Genomic DNA, 22168 nt, shown 5'->3' with positions numbered 1-22168 from the left:
TGCTGCTGCCACCACTGATGACGATGATTTCTCTGCTGGCAGTTGAACCAGCTCGTCTGGTCATTCAGTGTGGACTGAGAACCACTGGCTGTCTAGGAACCATCTAGGCTAGTAGTTCTTAACCTACCGAACATTTCAACTCTTTAGTACAGTTCCTTGTATGGTCACTTCCAACCATGACCTCTTTTCGTTGCTACTTCGAAACGCTTAGTAAAGTTCCTGTGAGGGACTGCCTCCCTAACTGGACACCTTCAACTTCTGATTATGTCACCTGACCTGGAAAATTCCTAGCTGTCTCCTGCTGGTCTTGTGGACTCTCCTGCAAGCCCTGCTCAAGCATTCTCTACATGACAGCCAAAGAGAGAGGCTCACCTGCCTGTTCAGATCACTGCTCCAGGGCTAACAAATGCTATCTCAACACCCTACCAGCTTTCCTGACGTGGCATTGGTCTCTCTTCCCTGCCCTATCTCTAATCTCGCTTCCCTTTGTTCACTGTTCCATGATGCTTCCTATACAGAAGGACCTCTGCAAATGACCTTTTCCTCTAGGTCTCGGCAGGATTCCCTTCCTGGCCTCCCTGCGGCTAATCCCATAATCGAGGCCTTAGCAACCTTTTCAAGGAACACCGAAGATTAGCTGGCAGAACAGGTAACACCAAGCACACAAAGAATGATGGACTGACTTGCTCAAGGAAGACCTTTTCCTCACTGCCTCCCCAGCTTGTAGTACCTGATTTAATTCCTGTAATGCCAGTAATACTTGGGCATGATGGCCCATGCTTGCCTTGTTATTTCTTCCATTCACAGTGTAAAATGTGTACGTGTGTGTCTTTCTATCTGTAAGTAAGTAGGTAGGGGTGGGTGGGTAAGTGTGTGTGTGTGCGCACACACACACACACACACACACACACACACAGGTCAAAGGTCAACATTCAGATGTCTTCTTCCATCACTTAGAATGTTGAAATAAAGTCTCTCATTGAACCTGGGGCTCACCAAATTTGGTGAGACTGGCCAGTCAGTGAGTTCTAGGAATCCTCCTGTGTGATTACAGATGTGTGCCACTGTAGCTGGCTCCTATGTGGGTGGTAGGCATCTGGACCTGGGTCTTCATGTTTGCACAGCAAGCCCATTACCCCCAGAAACATATTCCCAGCCCCCCTTGATGGTCACTTTTACCTCCAGTGCCTGGGTAGTCACAGTGGGTACCCAACAAATACATGACAAGTCCTGGCTCAAGCCATGCTGAATATTAAACAAAACATATGTGAATGTAAAGAGGCCAGCACAGCATCTGGCACCACCACCAAGTTCCTGGGCACAGTCACTCTCCTCGGTGACCTTTTCAAAGGCAGCTGAAGACAAAATGAAGATAAATCTACTGCTTGAAAAACGGCGGGTGGAACGGGCCATGTCAGCTGTGGTTTCAATATGGCTTATCTCCACCCAAACTCACGCTGAGGCATGGTCTTCTGTGAAACACACACTGGTGAGGATCTGAGAGGGAGAGGCTTCACCCTCAATGAGGAACTGATGTGGTTCCCTGGGGGAATGGATGGCTTTCAAAGCTGCCTGTAGAGAGCAGGTCAGCCTGGTGTCCCTCCTTCCTCTCAGCATTCCCTCTTTCCTTGGGTCCCTTATCAGAAGCTGGGCAGATCCTACACAAGCCTCCTCCTTGCTGTTTTTAAACAAATTACCCAGTCTCAGTCATTGCACTATAGCAACAGCAAACAGGCAGCACATCATTTCTGTAGAACACTAACACTGCAATTGGAGGCCAACAACACACCCTCATATGTTTATGCTCTGAGAGGAGTCATGGGATTGTGAGACGTTTAAAAATGACTGACCCTAGGGTGTTCTGAGTTTTAAATCAGGCCTGTATCTTACTTTCCTCGTACCTACTCCGAGGTTAAAACCAAGCTGTTCTTAGAAGGCAGTTAAGCTACCAAGCCTGTGGGAAGCTGCATGGAGCGTGTGTGCTCTTCCTCAGCATGTACCTGCCCTGAGAGTTTCTGGAAGCCATGAGAGCACTTTATAGAAGGATCTCTGGGAGGAACAGCTGCCTACAAAGAAAGGGAATGTTCCTATCAGAGCTCCCCTTTAAGAAGGTAAAGTAATTGTAGCTCATTAATGAGGTGTTTGGAGATGATTGAACTGAAAATAGAACAACATTGATATTTTCTCCAAAAATAGCAGAAAACCAGCATTTCAATGTCAAACACTTTCTGCAGCAATCATGGATTCATGTCTTTGTTCATTTTGGCGGAAAATGTGATGTTCCTCCTCAATGTATTCTGGTTTCAGATCAGCTAGTTACTTATGGATATGCCTTTTAAAACAGCTTTTAACCAAAACAAGAAGCAATCTTAGTGCTGAGATGGCAGCGGAATAAGACCCCCCAGCAGAGCACAGCACAGCGCCTGCAAACCGAGGCATGTGTCTGCGACACTGGAAGGTACGCAGGCAGCCAGTGTCCTCTATTTCCTCCGATTTTATTACATTATACAGTGTCACTTTAATTAAGCCATCAAATCAAATTATCAGATCAAGTGGCTTCGACTCCACTGCGGGTTGAGCAGGTTTCGTTAAATTAATAAACCATATGTTTTGTGTTGTTGGAAGCAAAGTTATTTTTCTTCAGCCACCATCCCAAATTTCTTCACAATAGACAGCACTCAGCACTTAATCACAGGATGCTCTCCCATGTGCCCGGGGTGGGCGGAACAATAACTGAAATGACAGCCCATTAAATCCTAAAGTCTGTCCAAGTTATTTACTGACAAAGGGCAGAGTAGCAAATTGGATGTCCCTTGAACAATCCGCTGAGCCTAAATATTGTTTCCATTTTCTGGAACCAAGGCTTTATATTTTTTATGGATGGCATCAGTTATGTCTTTCTTGAGCAACAATGCAGTATGAAGATGGCCATTCCCCTCCCCCTTCTCTTTGGTGTCCTGCATGACCATGCTTCTTGGGCTGGGGCACTAAGAGACTGCGTTCTTTTATCTCCCTGCTGGTGCAACCAATCATCCTGACGGAGGACTGACAGAGGGAGAGATGGGGTGCCTTGCCTTGGCACCCAACCAGCACTGTTCTCATTAAAGATCACAGCCGTGGGACCAGGGATAATGAGGAGCCACATGCACTTAACTGAGGCTCTAGTTACAGCTCTGATATGAAAGATGGCCAGCTGAAATACTAAGAAGCTGACAGCCAGCTTCCTAAATCTCTAAACAGAACGTAAAAGCCCAACAATTCATATTTACTACCATCACCATCGGTGGGAGGCAACTGGGGGTGAAATACCTGTGTCTGTACATTTTCTGCCCATACTTTACCACGTAGCTATGTCCCTACTCACACCACAACTGCTGAGATATTTACTATTTACTTTTAAACAACATATACTTGCTCCATCTTACTGTGAAGCGTTCCCCAGAGCAGGGACCTAAACTAGGCTCCCAGGACCAATCTGGTCTGGACTCACTCACATTCAGAAAGTGTCACTGGGAGATATTTTCTATGCCCACACTCATTTCCGTATTAGCCTTGGCTCCTTTCATGGCTCAATGGCAGCCCTGCACAGTTGCAGCAGGAGTCACACGGCTTTCAGAGTCAAGAGTATACACTATCTGCCACTGAACCAAAAAGTTTAAAGATTACTCCTGACTTACATGTTGACTTATCTTTCTTTCTTCTGTAGCAATGCCACAGCAGATGCCTAAAGCACTGCATCTTTCTTGAGGACCCTGGGCTTCTGATGGTGAGCTGCTGGAGCATGCCCAGAGATGGGCTTTGTTCCTTGTAAAGCAACATCAGATCACAGCACAGACCGCTACTCCAGTAGGATCCAGATTGTGCACATGAATGGTAAAGAGAAAACAACTCTCCTTTGCATCACCTCTTGCCTGGTATCTCTAAGGCCAACCACGTCAGCAACTTGGGCTGGTTAGTGACCATGGTCATCTGTCTGTGGCTTCTACCTGTGGTGCTACTGAATATACCAGTCATCTCGGGGAGAAACAGAGGAGGAGTTTGCCTAGAGTACCACGGTGTACATGCAAAAATAAAACAGAGCTATCCTTTGTCATTATGAACTGAAAGCAAAAGCCAAAGGGAAAGTACTTAAGTACTTTAACTCTGTTAGTGTGGCAAAAAAAAAAAAAAAAAGCACAATAACAAGTGTTGGCAAGGATGGGAAGGCATTGTATACACTATTAATGACAATGTAAATGGTACTGCCATTATGGAAAATGCAAGGCTAGTCCTCTAAACTACACACCTAGAGATTTGGTATGAATGGGTAGTTCTATGCCTGACTCTACCTAAAGGAACTGAAAGCATAAGCCATCACAATTAAACCCAGATGTGAGAGTAGCAAAATTCCTAATAACCTGGCAATGGAAAGCTCCAAATGTCCAGTAGCAATACATGAATAAGCAAAATGTAGCATGTCCACATGGTGCTATATTATTGGACCATAAACCAGCTCTTATTTCTGATTCATGCTCCCAGACATATTACATTAAGCAAAAGAAGCCAGATACATACTCTGTGAACTATTGATATGAAATGTCTAGAAGAGGCAATCCAAACAGTCAGAAAGTAAAGTTGTGGTTACCAGGGGGAGAGAAAGGGTGGGTGGGGAAATTACAGAAAGGGGACCGAGGGTAGTGGCTAAAGGGGCTATCATCTCTTTTAGAGCAATGGAAGTGTTCTAGAAGTAGACCGCAGAGATGGTTATACAATTTGCTGACCACACTGAAGCCACAGATGTGGACACTTCCTGGAATAGTTGCATATGGAATGTAGTCTTCAGGATGAACAACCACTCCACATAACACTCCCAAAGTCAACGTGGCATAAATTCACTGAAGGCTAGTCAGCTGACCCCACAGGCACACCAGGGCAAAGCCACTTTCTGCCACTGGTTATCATGGGGAACCCAGACGTGAAAGGGGGTTGGGACCATCCTAGGATAGTGGGGATGATAGCGCCTTGATGCGAGCGCTTGTTGCTCAGGTGTATTGAGCTTGTGGAGATTCATGGAGCTGTGCATGTATTATGTACGTATTTCTCCAGGCATGTATAATGGTATTTTCAGTGATTTCAGAGGTATTAGGCCAAATTATGCTACTTTGGGCTTCAAGCTGGAGGCACCTGTGGAAAGTACAAGGAGGGACTCCCCCAGGTTTCTGTTGTCTGCCTCCGTGGTCAAAAATCTCCTCCCAGAAACTCACTGACTTCGGAAGAGCCACTTACATTCAGGCTGCATCCTCTCTTCCCTATAAGGATGGCTTACAAGCCTCTAGATCTGGGATTTAAGCTCTCAAGTGTCCTTTATGCAATAGCCTAGAGGGTCCATGAACTTCAGTTTTAGACCCAACTTCTATTCATCTTTCTACAGTGAGTATGTGGCAGGAGAGAAGGGTGTGGACAAAAAGACAGCAAGACTAAACATGAATGAAGTCAGCTGGCTGGAAGACTGGAGCCTCCTCCCCCCTAGAGAAACATGGGAGAGAAGAGAACTTGTGCAAAACAAAAAATGAAAAGCAACAATAACAACACATTTCTGAATAGAGAAGACAGATGGGTGCTATGTAAATAGCACACACACACACACACACACACACACACACACACACACAAACACCATGAAAAAGAGGAGCAGCCCTTTGTGTCTCAGGGCTATTCCCTCTCTCTAGCCCAGGAGTGCCTTTTTCTTCCTTAGTAAACAGTCTCCCTATACACTGCTGTCCTGAGTCCCAGGCCCTGGGCTTTGATCTCTGATACAAGGATCTATAAGTTCCAACAGGTGTCCTTATGGACTCAGACTCCTGCCTATGACAAGTGTTCTGTACAGGCTCAGTTATCACACACTCAGATGAGGAAGAGAATGATTTCACTCTTCTATAATGCTAAAAATTTAAAGAGAACTGCAGATCTCCCTACCTCCTCCTCTCCCACTCCCATTTCCTTTCTCCCTAGGCCCCCTCTAAAAACATCAAAATCCTTTCAAGATTTACACACTGTAAGAGTTAACAATGGACATGATATTGCAATAAGCTTTGGAGAGTGTGAAGAGCCGACTGTCCACATCCTACACTTACGGCTTGGGCCACATTTCGTGGAGGACTTTGTCCATTTTGACACATAAATGGAACGGGTCCACCTCCGTCTAACTTTCCTAGATGACAGATGCCACTCAATCTCTCTGCATTGTCTGTCTATCACTCACTCATACACTCAGCACAGTTTCCAGAGGAGAGCTTTGTGACTGTCGTGTTCTCAGCCTTTCTGAGTTAGCAGATTGTATGTTCCTCTTGATCTAGATTTCATATCCCTTGTACGACCTCTGCACAGACTTCTCATGAAGAGGCCTCCTTTCTCAAAGTTCTCTTGGGGAAAAGCCTTGGAGTTCAGTTATTTTTAGCTAAGCTTAAAAAGTTAGACCAAGTGAGAATTTTTTTTAATACCAACTCAGCCCCAGGTATCTCAAAGGTTCATGAGCATCTTAGTTGTCCTACTGCTGATAGGAAATGAGTTAGAGACTTGAATCTCAAGCCTTTGTGAGGACACCTGGCCAGATCGGCGTCCTATTGCCAAGGACTAAACTCAGGGCTTTGTTTTGCTGTTACTTAAGTACTACCACAGGCTACATCCCTCCCTTTCAGGCTATCCTTCTTTCAGCTCTGTTCTTTTGTTTAGGAGCATGGAAAACGGGCGTATTGCTGTAATCCAAGTACAGGTGTGTGCAGACTATAATCTCATGCTTCTGGACCTGTAAAGCTCATGTGCTAAGAATGGGGATAGGGACATTCTTGGAACAAACTCCCCATGCCACCTATCACACAAGTGGTGTGATGAGAGAGCACAGCCTACTTTTCTTGTCGCTAAAGCACTTCTTATGCTACCCAAACACACAACTCCAGAGGAGGAGGACATTTGGTGGGAAACAGCCATGTTATCAGAGCAAGCAAACATTTCTGTGGCCCCCCACCCCCGGACTAAGGCTTTGAGCAGATATATTTCTCCATGTGTTTCCTAAGAAGCAAATCACAATTATAATAAGACAGGAGGGGGAAAGGAAGGTTCCTGGGAGAGGAACTCAAGTTCATTTCACATAGGAAAGCAGAAATATAAGTAAGGCACCAGCGAGCGAGGCTCACATACTCGTCAGGTACTAGAATGAACTTGGCAATGGTTTAAGAAGCTAGTGCTTTCTGGGAGGCGTTCAAAGCTAGGTTCCACCCCTTGCTTAGTAAGGAGTGAGGAAGAATGCTGCATGCCGAGAATACTTCAAAGATGCTGGTGTTTCCATTCAGAGAAATCTCTTGATTTCAACAGAGAAATGCCTAAAAGGCAGGACAGGACTGGGGCCGTGGCTGAGCTGGTGGCAAGCTTCGACCTAACATGCACAAATCCATGGGCTCTATCTTCAGAACTGCATAAACTGAAGGGCACGGTGGCACATGCTTAGAATCTCAGCCCTTAGGAGGCAGAGACAGGAAGGTCAGGAGTTCAAGGTCATCTCTGCCTGCACTACAAACATGAGGCCAGCCTGGGCTACTTGAGACACTGCCTCAAAAAACAAAACAAAACAAAACAAAACAAAACAAAAAACCAGACAACTAAAACACACATGTAAGATAAGAGTTTGATTTTAAAATGTATCATTTAGACATTGCTAATTAGTTTGGAATTACAAAATGAAAATAGAGAATGGCTGATCCATCTCTGCTGGTCAAAAGGGCAATTTTAAACAGCTCTAACCAAAGTTATTCACAGCTCATTTCTATTTATTGTCCAGACAAGTCAGCAGAGAACTTATGTTCTTAATGCCAAGTCCCGATTCTTGGCTGACTTTGAACTGGTATGTGTGTGTGTTTGTATGAGTGTGTAGAGGTTGACAACAGGTGTCTCCCTCAACTTTTCTCTAAATTTTTGAAACAGGCTCTCTAACTGAACCTTGAGCTTGCTGATTCGGAACACTGGATGGCTGCTGAGCTCTGGGCATTCTATATGTCTCCACAGCCAAATCTATGCTCAAGACTAGGTTATAGTTGCATGCTACTTAGCCTGACTTTCATGTGGGTGCTAAGGATCAAATTCATGCCTTCATTCCCTTCATAATTTAAAATCATTTAAGATGAGAAACCTTTCTTCTCTGGGCTGGAGTACTCAATCAAAATTTACCTTTAGAGGCTTCCGTCCCTAGTGGGTTGTCTAAGAAGTCTGCGAGGTCATGGTTCCAGGCATCTCGGACAGCAGACTTTGACACCACCCTGTCATTCAGCGCCTGCTGTGGTCGGAAGTTATTTCTTAGATACTCCACTGACTTGACATGGTCTTGCTGCTCCGTGGTGAAGATGGAATAAAAAGCTTCAAGCTGAACAAAGAACCAAAGAGAGGAGATGGAAAAGTCAATTAGTAAAGCTATGTTATCCAAAAAATATGGGGTGATCAGAGTGGAAGTGAGCAGGCCAAAGCTGACCCAAGGACCTGGCAGCAGGCTGCCTTCGGGAACCAGCATCCGTGGCTGCACTCTCTGTCCTGACCACTAATGAGCTCTTCTCATTTGAGGGCTCTCAAACCCAGTACTCTCTGCAGATTTCTCCAGCAACCCCTCTAGTACTGTGGGAGAGATCACAGACTTATGGTGAGTCCTGGCTATAATCTGCCTAGGTATACACTACAGGTCCTGGGCACACTGCCCGTGACTTCAAGCAAGTTGCTTCACAGCTCTGAGCCTCCATTCTCCTTTATAAAATGGTGGTAATCATAATAGTGTTTACTTGACAAGGTAAATCAACAGGATTGATAACAGAACACCCCAAAATATACACCAATAGCTTAAGAAATAGTAATTTAATTCTTATTAACAGATTCTGTAGACATTCTACAATTTCAGCCAAGTCATGAAGATGTCCAAGGCTAAACGTGTGGCTAAGTTCAATTGCCCAGTTCTAAATTTACCAGATGGCTAGTCACAGACGAATGACTCAAGCTCTCTAAAAACTCAAGCTTCCTTATCAGTGACATGCCTATAAATATATGATCTATTTTCTAGGGTTCCTGAAAAGATGGAATCTATATGGTTCATCCAGAACACAACAAGAGTTTAACAAATATCGGGTCTTGTCATGATCACTATGAAGAAACATCTTCCACAAGAACACTGATGGAACTTTTTAACAAAAGCAAAGGGAATAAAAAATCAGCATCCCACAATCATATCCTGACCATCAAGAGGGCGTCTTTGTAGCCCTCAGCATTTTATCATTAAGAAAGGTCACTCTTCTGTGTGGAAGGATAGAGCATTGACTGGCTGTCACAACTGCTCTCATCAGACTACAAAGATAATCCTGTCACTAAAGAAAGAAAAGATAAGCAGAGCGCTAGAAGCTGTTGCAGGTTCAGAGAGCCATGTGGCTGGCCATCAATACTAGTATATAAAGTTTTTTTTTTTTTTTTTAATTATTATGGGCTCTGTCGTTTGGTTCAATTCCTAGTACCCACACGTCAGCTAACAGCTACATGTAATTCCAGTTTCAGGGGATCTGAACTCTGCAGGTCCTGTGTGCACATGCTATGCTGACACATGCGAGCAAAACACCCACACTCGTTTAATAAATAAATAAATATTATTAATGCTACCCAGGTTTTTGTAAACTCTGAGTTGGGGGTCATCTGCAAGCCTGGCCCTAACACTCTTAACTCAGTGAACCACTCAGAAAATGACCAGCTGCTGAGGAACTAGAGGCTTCCTTCCATTGCATGAGAAAGTGGCATCTAGGCATTCCTAGAAAGATTTCAGCCAAGTGAAAACATCCACGCTATTGTGTGCAGATGTGAGCCACTAAGGTGTAAACAATTAAAGGGCCTCAAAAAAACCCCAGTCCAATGATGCCACTAGCTTGACAGGATGACCAAAATGAGGTACACACACATACACAAATATGCGCGCACACACACACACACACATTTCTGATTTTCTCAGAGGAAATGACTTCCTAAAATTTTATAAAAAGAATTAACAAAGACCCTATGGAGACAATCCAACTAAAGACTAATCCAAATGGTGGAAATATTGGTGAATAAACCCTGGGAGGAAAAAACCATAGGAAGTAGAATTGTTCAGCCTGGAAGACTGAGTGAGGCACAGTTTCAATAAAGACCCTTAGATGCAGAAGATGCTAACCAGCTCCTCTCCATGTCCAGAGAAGGTCAAATAAAAGGAACACAGCTTAAATTAAAGCCAGAGAGATAAGAGTTGAATAAAGGGTCGGTCTCTTCACATTCTGGGTGGTTTGTTTTTTTTTTTTTTTAAAAAAAATCATGGACTGGGCTCTCATATACAAGTCAGACAGGAAGTCTGGGAGAGACAGTAGTCTGTCCGGAAAAACATTAAGCTTTGAGAAGCCAAAAAAGAAGAAGTTAAAATACTTTCAGCGGCACCGCACCACGCCTTGCTTATTCTCTAGAATGTCTTCCTTTTTGGCTAGCACTTAGTTCTAAAAAGTTTTCTTCTCAACCCTCAGGAAAGAATTAGTCGCATAACTGTAAAAAGAGGCAGGTTGTGAATTAAATACGAAAGTGCCTCCGTTGAAATTGCTCTTACAGCTTAATGACATGCTACGGCTTAAAAGCTCAAGATGCCTCCCTGTCATTAACTCAACTCGCCTGGCAGACTTTGAAGGAAGGATGTGATGGCTTTGAGTGAACTGATGACCTGAATGATATTATATTGTCAACTGGATCATAGCTTCGCTTGACAGTCACACAAAAGGGTTCATGCAAGAGGACAGCCTTAGCAGGCTTATCAAATGCCTTCAGGTAGGTTGGCAGCATTCACTAACTGCTGTCATTCCTCTAAAAGGAATGGAAATTGCCAGTGGCCCACCCTTTTGGTAATGGCCACAGTTGGTGACACAGTGGAAACCTCCCTAATTCTTGGATGGAGAAAAAGTCTGCATGCTTCACTTGGCCAGGACAGAAATAAATCACCTGGCCCAGAACTCTTCTGACCCATCCTCCACATATATTTTAGGTAGCCCAGGGAAAGCCAAAAGCCCAGAGGAGAAGGAGCTGTATGACATGACAGTCTCTGTAACACCAGAGCCACAGGGCTGACCACACAGACAGGCCTCTCTGGGCCTCTGACCAGCACACATTTGATGATTGAAACATCAACATTTCTGGAACCTTCCAGATCTGGTTAGAAGTGCCATGGCGATCCTTTTGAATTGTACACTGGGGCTCTACAGAGATGACTCAGCAGATATGCCACTTTCTACCCTTTCAGAAGACCAGGTTGGGATCTCAGCACCCACACGCAAGCTTACAACCATTTACAATAAGACCCACACCTTCTTCTGGCCTCCATGAGCACCAGGCATGCGTGCAGTACAAATACACATATGCAGGCAAAACACTTCACACATCTACTAAAACTAAATGGTCAATAAAACAGTTGTGCACTGGATCATGCTGCATCTCTGGTTCCTTACACCTCAATCTCCCACTCTTAATTGAGGTGGGGGGGTGCCGGTGATCTGGCCTGTGCCTTATTTTCCATCTTCAGAGTTCCCACTCTTAATGCTTGAGCCCAAACTTCTGTTTTCAGAGCCTACTTGACAAAGGTCATGGCTATGTTACTTATGCTTCCTTTTGTATGTGTATTATACGTATATATAATTGTATATGCATGCATGTCTGTCTGCATGCAGGCAAATGTAGAGACTGGGAACCTTCTTGGATCACCCTCTACTTTCTTTTTTGAGGCAGCATCTCTAAAACATGGAGGCCACCAATTCTGATAGCCTGGCTGGCAGGCAGTGCTCAGCGATCCCGTCTCTGCCTGCCCAGGACTGGGACTGCAGGCCTGTGCTGCTGTATCTGGCTTCTTGAGAGGTTACTGTGGGATCCAGTCTCAAGTCCTCATCTTTCAAGCATTCCACCGAATGAGCTGTCTTCCTGCTCTGAGCATTCTGTACTCCTGAGTCCTTACAGTCCAACAGAGATGACAATGCTACCTACCTCGTGTGGCTTTTCTAACGATCTAATGTGTTTCTATGTATAAAGTGTTTGGAATAGCTTCTGACCAAGGAAAAATGTTCAGTAAGTATTATTACAATCATCTTCACTTTATGAGGACTGTAGCTACTGGAGACTAGTCTATGATTACAGCAATGAAACATGGCACATCTGTTCTTTTCTCATTCTTTATTACTTATTATATCTAACTTACTTTATACTAAGTAGTTTACTAAAATCTAAAAACATTGTTTTCAAACTTACTTTTAGGTTAAAAATAATAGCAATAATATATTACTATAATATTGTGGTGATTTGAATAAGAATGGTCCCATAAGCTCATGTTTGAATGTTTGGTTCCCAGTTGGTAGACTACTTGAGAAGGGTTAGAAGGTGTGATCTTGTTAGAGGAGTTGCATCATTTGAGGGGGACTTTGAGGCTTCAGTTGCCAACATCAGTTTCTCTCAACCACATCACGTCACATTCAACAGGCCCACAGCATGACTCAGTGTCTCTCTCTGCCTCAGGCTAGTGAAGAAGACGAAAGCCCTCAGCTAACACTTCAGCATCATGCCTGTCTGCCTGCTGCCATGCCTCCTGCCATGATGATCACGGACTAAGTCTGGGAAACTGTAAGCAAGCCACCAATTAAATGGTTTTTCAAAACCTATAAGTTGCCTTGGTCATGGTGTCTCTTTGTTACAGTAGAACGGTAACTGAGACAAACACTGACACCAGCAGCTAAGACTTACTAAGCTCTCACAAACCGCAAAGCACCATACAAAAAGTAGGACATACTTTGTTATTAGTCAGCAGAGAGGCTCTGTAGGGTTGTTACCATTAGTAGTTGTGTGTTACTGAGACGTTACATAACTTGTCTAAAGTCACAAACGGTGAAGTGAGAACTGGAAACCAAAGTCTGTGGGACTCATTTTCTCTCAACCACATCATGTCAATAGGCCCACGGCATGACTCAGTGAATGAAAGCCAGTAGTGGAGGAACCCAATGTAGTAAGAATAAGTCTCTGGCTAAGTCCAAGGCCAACCAAGGCAGGGTACCCAATAGCACCTACTTGTCCTCTTGTATGTTCTGAAAAAAAGACCACCTATGGCCAACTGGATGGCATGAACAAGATGGTGGCCAAAAGGGAAAAATGCTTTCCATGTCTCAGAGCCCTCACTTCCATTCACCTGAGCCTTTTCTGGAAGGAAGTGATGAACACATTTGGATTTATCTTAACTTTAAGGTAAGTAATGAAGCCTTTATCATTTAGTAAAAATAAATGAAAGTTTTTATTTCTATAATATCAAATTGACTTTTTAACTTTTGAAGTGAGTGTGTAAAATACTTCTTTCTTTTATCCCTGCTTGGGGAGCTGTAATTGCATTTTAACTGGTGCTGTTACAAGAACAATTTTAACCTTGAATCGCAAATGTGTTGGCTGGAAGTGTATATAAATCATTTCAACTTCGTTTTTATTATAAAAGTATTTCAGAGAATAATTAGTTTTTAATCTGTCAGTTTGAATCAAAGGAAAGTAGAAATCTATTCATTCCATGTGTGTGCAGCCAGGGCTCTTGGTCCAGAAGATGTGGGGGGGAGGCAGTGGTCCACTGAGGCTGAGATTAGTGAAAATAGAAAGTAATAAAATTAGCAGCCATTAAACACTAATATGAGAAGTATTTTAAGGGGCAGGTATACAAAAGCAATTCAAAACAACCAGAGTCCATGGTTTAACAGAGCCAAATCCCAGGGAACAGCATTAGGAATGAACAGGTTTCATCTAATATCCTGGGAACACTTCAGTTTTCCTGTACCTTTCAGGGAGACCAGGGCGAGCCGTTTGTTGCATCACTGTAGAACAGACAGTGACAATGGAATATTAAATGCCCAATAGCCCTGAGTGTCTCAGGTTGTACTTCTGAACCACAGCTGCATAAAACGAAATCTGAGACTCGCTAGCTACATGCAAGGCCGTGTCCCGCCTGCGGCTCGGACACTTACAGCAAAGCAATTATAGAAAGGCCTTCTACATAAAGAAAACGCCTTCAGATAATTAACAAGGAAAGCACTGTCTTTTGGATTAATGATGGAATCTTCATCCCACAGTTTAGAACTTCTCTTTCTGCACAGGCACTGCACACCATGTGGTGTTAGAAAGGACCCTCCTGCTTAGCTCACACACTGGTTGTCCTGTTTCCTCACCACAGCAGCCAGGAGCTACAAATGCTCTTCCCTTGGCCAACACACTCTGGAATAGTATTTTATATTACTAGGTTAAACTCTATGTTAAAATTAATTTTCCGTTTTTATTTGTATTTTTTAATGTGTCCACTATAGAATTTAAACAAGATACATGGCTTGCTTTACTTCTATGGGGCTGGGCTGTCCTTTGTGTATGAGATCAATTAATAAACAAGACAGGAAGGTCATTAACTATGCTCAATCTGCTTCCTCTCCTGTCAAGCACAGGTCTGGACACTTTACCTTTATTATGTTTTTATCTTCACCTTCTTAGAGAGAGGAAAACAGGGGTACAAAGTAGAGAAATTTATCTGAGAAATGGAGCTAGGAACAGAACTCAGTGTGAAGGCAGTTTGCCTCAAAAGCACAAGCTCTTAAATCCAAAGACACAGTCTATTCATTCTGACAGATAGAACAGCAATCAAAAAAGGGCAAGGCAGATAAACCTTTCCTTTCCATCCTATCTCACCGATAAAAAACAACAGCAAAAAACAAACATCGATGCAGACTAATTACGACATACTATGATTTTTTGCATAAATCTGTATATTACTGCAAAGTAGAGACCATACCCAAAAGTTACACTCGTGGTGGGTGAGATGGCTCAGTGGTTAAGAATGCTCTGCTTTTGCAGAAGGCCTGGGTGTAACTCCAAGCACCCACACTGTGGCTCAGTCTGTTACTCCAGTTCCGGGGGATTCAATGCCATCTTCTGGCTTTCTTAGGTACCAGAAATCTTGCTCATGTAGCACAAAGACATACGTGTATGCAGAATACCTACCCACGTAAAATTTAGCTATTAAAACAAAATCATGCTGGAGAAAACCATAGGCAATGCCATCATTTTAACCTACAGGAGGAGCCAGTCCGGTGGTGACAATGGGCAAAGAAACATCTCTTGTAAACTCTGCTGTAGAATGAAGTGAATTCTAGCTCAAGAATTAGGCTCAAGAATATGTCTTCTGGACTTAGCATGAGAGAAAAGTGCTCAACATACAATCTATACATGTATGAAAGCTTAAAGAAAGACAGCTGACTCCAAGCACTAAGCCTAGTCCTTCAAACTCCCAGATCCAGACTACAATGTCATTATTTGGTTTGGATGAAAAGCAGATGCCATCATTTTATTTCCCGTTTTGTCTCCCTCACTTATCCCCCCTTGTGTGTATAACATGCACACACACACACTTGGAAGCCTGAGGTTGATGTCAGAGATCAATCATTCCCCATTTCTTTTCCGCCTTATTCATCAGGGCAATTTCTCTCAATCAAACTCCATGTTCCCCAGGATGGCTATGTTGAGAACCAGATTGCTCTGGAGACCTCCTGTTTCAGCCTTCCAAGGTTGGTAATTACAAGCAGGCCACTGCATCTAGCATTTTTATGGGTATCTAGGGATCCAAACTTTGGTCCTGAGAGTTATGGAGAAAGAGTATTTACTGTTGAATCACATTTCTTTCCAGTGCCATGATTTTGCCTGGTATTTGCAATGGATGAATAGTGTGGTCACATAAACCACACTGACTACTGGGCAACCTAGGTATCTACACTACATCAGAAAACACCATATTAGGATCTACTGAGTTCATTGGCGAAGATCTGGTTAGAATGCCCATGGAGAATCACAGAGAAAATAAGGGGAAACTTAGGGAATTGTTCCTATGCTCTTTCCTTTCTGATACAGAATTCCTAACTACTTGGCATTTCCAAATTGGCCCCTGGCTCCCTGAAATGAGTGTTTTGTGCTAGCTTCAGAAAGAACAGTGTCAGTGACAGAGTAGGAAGCTTCGAAGCAAGAACACTTGGATGGCTGACACTTTCCATTCTGGGGATGGGGGGTGGAAGAGGCAGCTGTGTCTTCCGCAGAGCTAGCCAGCAAGGAGCCAGTGCAGCCACAGGGACAAGGAGCTGCTTTCCTCCCCTGGGAGGGATGCAGGGTGAAGGGTCTGATAAAAGTGTAGCCTTATCTGCAGGCAATAGGTATTAAATCGGAAATCAAGTACAATTTCTCTCTTCTTTGTTTCTTTGTAATACCGTCTCTTCCAGGGAAGGCAAAGCAAACACCTGCATTCTTCTCCTTGCACATCCTTGTTCTAGGCTCTGACAAGCACAAAGACGTGAACAAAACACCTTCTAAAAGCACCAGTTTCCAAATGTCAAAATGCTTCAGATTCACAAACACTTCTGCAGACGTCCACTCCCCCAAAAGTGTGTGTTTTGTTTGAACCTATCTGGTATTTTTAGCTGCCAAAACAACTTGGTATATGTTGATGGTGTTCAGACCCTTGAGCTGGCCAATTGACACCTCCCACTACACTAGAAACCCTACCCAAAAGAGTGAGCAAATGCTTAAATAGCTCAAGCATTTAAATATTTGAAGACAGAAGCATTTATCTTAAGTAACAAAAAGAACCCTTTAAAAATCAACTAGACTCTTTCCTCAACCCTAGAGAAATAAATATTTGGACTGATTTCTTTAAAAACAAAACAATGTTGGCTTCATAATTAGGAAGAAAACTCATCTCTATTTCATTTTCTCCTCACAGCTGGCAGATCCCGTTCAGGAACCAAATTGCTAGTCCTTCCTTTTCTGTCATAGTACGAATTCAGAAGAAAAACATCTTCAAAGAAAAATGGTTGCTAATGGCAGAAAAACAGAGGTCAGCCTTGCATCACGCCACCTACCTTCGCCTGGAGGATAAAGGGTTGTCCTGTCCCATCTCCTTACACAGCTCCTGCTCCATGTGACCCGAGAAAGGTCAACATTGAACACTTTGGGACACTACCCAGCACCTTCTCTGACTTATTTAAAGATGGTCATGGGACTCAAGGGCAGACTTTGGCTGGCTGAGTTCTTTTCAGAAACATCTTCAGGAAACCTTTCTTGATGGAAGATTTGACTTTAGCCAGCTATTGCTGGTTTAACCTTAAGGGTCAACCAGGACTAGTATAACCAGAGTGGGCTATGGAACCAAGACCAAACAAGGAGGGGGTCGAGTTCTGCCAAAGTACAGGATCAGTCCTAAAGCCATGCCAGAAGCTCCTTGACTGATGAGAGCTCTGGAGGCAAGACAGATGGAACCCCAGGTTTCACCGTCTAGTTAGAAGTCAGTTTTGTGTAGGAAGGCTCACAGAGCGTCACCTCACACTGACTATTGCTTCTCCAAATACACTGCTTGGACATACTGAAGTGTTCATTTCTGTTTGTTATAGCAATAAATAAATAAATAAATAAATAAATAAATAAATAAATATGCCTAAGCAGAGTGCCATCTGGCCCTTCCTCCACACCCTTTTCTCTACCCTCTGTCTTGCTTTAGGAAAATCTCTGGACCATCCCCTAAGATAAAAAAAACCTTACTACCTGTGTTCTTAGTGAAGAACTGGTAATATCACATCACTCTAGAATTTTCTGCTTCCCTCTGTCTCACTGCTTACCACAACCGGAAGTTTGGCTGTGTAGGAAAGGGGCCATGTGAATAAGAGGGTCTCACAGGAGCCCTTCATTTCAGATAGTCCCAGTTAGTAGCTCCACACCACCACCTCCTTCTATCCTATCCATTGTTCCCGGCACCACACATAAGGACCTTACGGTGATTCCAGTTGAAGGTGGAGTCTTAATTTAAGAAATAAATAAATAAATGTACGTATTTATTTTGGAAGGCCCACACGTGGAAGTCAGAGAACAATGTGTGGGAGTTGGTTCTCTCCTTTCATCACGTAGACCCTGGGGATTGAACTCACATCATTAGGCGTGGCTGCAAGCTGCTTTCCCCGCTTAACTATGTTAAGTGGCTGTGGGTTGAACTTTTGACCAAGAGCATGCACTTTCCAAAAAGTCCCCTCTTCATTCTGTCAATGCTTATGAGGTGGTCTAGGGGCCTTAACTCCACTGGTGGCTCCCTTTCCTCAGCCAGTATGCCAACCCCCTGTCTCGTTTCACCAGCTTCTCCCTGTGATTAACTGTTTGGCCTGAATCCCACCTTCCAGGGAGATCATCTCAGATCAAAACCAGGAGAAAACAGTGCAGCAGTGGGTCAGAAACACATGGTTTGGGATCAGATGATGACAACTGTGTGTAGCCCCTGGTATCCAATGTTTCTCTCCACACTCTGAGGCCCTGTTTTGTGCCACAGCAGGGCACCACCATCTCTCAATGCTTTTGCATCACTGCTACAATTGACACATGTAAGGAGCCATTCAGAAGCAGCTTGGTTGCCTTAGATGTTCAGGGTCCCCGGAAGGCTCGCATGTACCATGTCCTAGGTGGTGGCCCTACTGAGAAACGGGTGATAGGGTAATGTAGACACCAACTTCTCCAAAGGCTTAAGCCACAGGCGAAGTCACAGCGATGCACCTTTGATGCCCTGTTCCCACTTGCTCTTGCCATCTCTTGCTTTCTGATTATGATGAGGTAAGGAGTTTCCCAGGACCAGAGGAGTGCATCTGGCCAATCACAGACCAAAACTGAGCACAAATAAAACTTTCCTCCTTTAGGCTGATCTGTTTAGACATTCTGACAGTGCGGAAAAAGTGAGGGCCAGAGAACTCAGTCAGTGATTCATTTTGTCCCATTCATGTGTAAGGATCTATTTTCTCAACTGCTGTAGGCTGAAGACTCAGAGAGTATGATCCTAAGAATAGACATCGTGGTTTCGTCACCAGCTATGTGATCTTGGAAGTCACTTATCCTCAAATGTCTCTTTATGTCCACCATAAAATAAGGGTGTAAATAATACCATCCTTCCAAGACAATGAATGAAAACTATGCAGGAATAACACACATGCATCTGATACAAGCTACTACTGCGGACTAACTATTATTTCCTCAAGACCAAATCCCAAACAATACCTCATTTCATGTCTGCACTCAGCTAGTTAACCTTCATCTGAAATATATTCTTCAGGTCTAACACTTATTGTTCATACCACTTTTACAGAATTTGTTCTCTGACAGTTTCATATAGGTACAATGTGGATTCTGAGTATTGTAGCCCTGCGTCCTCTCTACTATGATTTACATCCCTTCAGGTTCCCTTCCCACATTCATATTTTTCTACCTACTTACTTAAGAGCCACTGAGTTTAACCAGTACTACCTGTGCGACCACAGGTTTGGAACTGTCCATTGAGTCTGGTGGGCTCCTTTGTGGGTACACAGCTGAATACAATGCCCTTCTCCAGAATCCAGCAGCAACCAGTACTTCAGTAGAGGTGTGGAGGGCCCTGTAAACCTCTCCTGGTTCTATGACTGACTGCTGACAGGCCTAGTCTACGCTGGCACACTGCTTGAAGACATGGCTGCTATGGGATCCTGATTGCATTGGCTATGTCAATGCCCAGAAGATAACATTGAGAAATGGAATTTTATATTCTACTATTCTTGGCTTTAAAACTATATGTTGGATAGACTATAGAAATCAATATAAAAAAAACAAAGCAGAGAATTGACTTGCAGTGGATTGAGGGGACACCAACCCATCCCACAAAACATTCTACCCCAAACTTACCCTGCCTACAAGATGTGTTGGGGTAAAGATGGAGCAGAGACTGAGAAAATGGCCAAGCAATGATGGACCCAACCTGAGACCCACTGCATGGGAGAGAGCCAACCCCTGACACTATTAATGATAAGCTGCTATGCTTGCAGATAGGAGCCTACCATAACTGTCCTCTGAGAGGCTCCACACAGCAGAGGATGGAAACAGAGGCTGAGACGCATGACCAAACAGTAGGTGGAGCTTGGGGAATCATGTGGAAAACTTGGGAGAAGGATAGAGGAACTGTAATGGGACAAGAACTCCACAGGAAGACATACAGAGTCAACTAAACTAGGTCAATGGGATTCACAGAGACTGAATCACCAGCCGAAGAGCATGCATGGACTGGACCTAGGCCCCCTACACATATGTAGCTGATGGACAGTGTGGTCTTCTTGTGGGTCCCCTAGCAATTGGAGCAGGGGCTGTCTCTGACACAGACTCTGTTACTGCTTTTAGAACATTTTCTCTTAGCTGGGCTGCCTTGCCTGACCTCAGTAGAAAGAATATGTTTAGCCCTGATGGATCTTGATGTGTTGGGGTGGGTTGGCATGGGGTGATCCCCTTTACTGAGAAGGGGAAGGGAGTGTGGGGGAAGAGGGTGGAAGTGTGGGGTAAAAGGGTGGGAGGGTGGGACTGGAAGAAAAGAAGAGGGCCCTGGCTTCAATAAAGATGTAAAGCGAATAAATTAATTAATGAGAAAAAAAAGCATAGAATTAAACAAACCCCCATACTAGTCATAGTAAATATTCAAGAAAAACCCAGGCAAGATGAAAACCACAAATGGGAGTAGGCAGACTGCTTACCTGGTGGTAGGAAATAGGAACCGGCCTCCGGAAGACAATCCACTCCACGATTTCACTACATGGCGGAGTAGTCAGGGAGCCTGTATACCGGTAGTAGCTCCCCAGAGATGCAGGCAGGAGGTCGCGGAGGACAAAGGGATCCAGGAAAGTCTCCTTCTCTGTTTGGAGAGAGAGATGAGAAGACCACCATATTATGTCACATCACGCCTCGGGCACACTGCCCAAACCCCAGTCTGGTTCTCTCAGACACGCTGCCATCTGGTGGCAGGAGGGCCTCAGAAAACAGGGCAAGTCCAGGTTGTGGTGAAGAGACACATGAAGGAGGAATTTCAGCAGACAAGGCTCCCAACCAGCAAGTTTCAGCAGGGCAATCCTTGCCCACTTCCCAGGAACTGAAACTTTCTGGCATAGTAAAGACTGACAAGTCCTGTTTATAAAAAAAATCCTCCCGGTCTGGCTTGATTTACCACAGAGGCCTTCTCTATCTAGCACCTGATAACCCGTAGAGAAAACTTGAAACAAAATGAGACAATTGCTCTAACAAACAGATAAACAAATAAACAAGAAACTTCATAAAACCACGGGCTAATATGATCATTATTTTGAAAATAAGCCACACTCTTCATTATGACTTCAGGGGAGGCTTGCTGGTTAGTTTCCACAGCCAACCTGACTGGCTTAAGAGACACCTGCAGCACACCTTCGGGTGTGTCTCTGAGGTTGCTTCCGGAGAGGCTAGGGCAGGGAAAAGCCGACCTACCAGAATGTGGGTTGGTGGCCCCATGATGTGGGCTGGAGTTCAGGGCTGAATAACAAAAGGGGAAAATTAAGAAAACCAGCTGAGTGTTGGCATCTCTCCAATCCCTCTTTTCTAGTCTTCCATCTAGAGAGAAGACATGAGCAAGCGATCTCAGGAGCCCAATTGCTCAGCTGCTAGCAGCTCCCACTGTATTACCTTCTCTAACCTAATGGACTGTACCCTCAAATTGTGAGCTGCAGTAAACACTTTCTCCTTGGGAAGTCAGATATTTCGTCACAATAATGACAAAAGTAGCATTATTCAAGGCCTATCCAGTTCCAAGAGAAAGCTAGACAGGGCCTGCCTGTGCCTTTGAAAATGTTGGCTCTGGAAAGAGGTTGGGAAGAAAGAAAAGAAGGAAGGGAAGAGAAAAAGGAGGGAGAGAGAGCATCCTTACTCAAAGAGCAACGGTATTTCAGCACAGACAACGACCATGACAATAGCTCTATGTGGAAAGCAGGGCGTGCTGCAAGTTGGCATCTGTCTGTGGTAACACAGCTTCTAGGAAGCTAATCTAGGAAAAGCAGCGAGGCATCTGAACACCAGGAACCACCCAGCTCCAACCAAAGGACCTAGAAGGAATTAGGTGAAAACTGAAGGTGGGGTCACATTTTAGACAGTGGGAACCACAGTGCAAACCTGCTGAGGTATACACAGGGACAGTATAATAGAGAAAACTGGGCCCTGCTTTCGCAATGTGAGGTTTTTTTTTGGAATTATTTTTAAATTTTATTTATTT

At 44.0% G+C, this 22168-nt stretch overlaps 1 protein-coding gene across 2 annotated transcripts in view; it reads right to left on the bottom strand.

The window, feature by feature from the left end:
- The window catches only part of Ptprg (protein tyrosine phosphatase receptor type G), a 684542-nt gene that overhangs the window by 107304 nt on the left and 555070 nt on the right, over nt 1-22168 (bottom strand). For both annotated transcript variants that reach the window (XM_060390946.1, XM_060390947.1), the window contains exons 7-8: nt 20631-20788; nt 8200-8392 (exon numbers count right to left, since the gene is read on the bottom strand). In XM_060390946.1, the coding sequence (XP_060246929.1) occupies nt 8200-8392; nt 20631-20788 (351 nt within the window). The remainder of the gene's footprint in view (nt 1-8199; nt 8393-20630; nt 20789-22168) is intronic.

The sequence above is a fragment of the Meriones unguiculatus genome, chromosome 9 (assembly GCF_030254825.1).
Source record: "Meriones unguiculatus strain TT.TT164.6M chromosome 9, Bangor_MerUng_6.1, whole genome shotgun sequence".
Taxonomy (NCBI): domain Eukaryota; kingdom Metazoa; phylum Chordata; class Mammalia; order Rodentia; family Muridae; genus Meriones; species Meriones unguiculatus.
The sequence above is the reverse complement of the archived record's forward strand: the minus strand, read 5'-3'. Positions and strand labels throughout refer to the sequence as shown.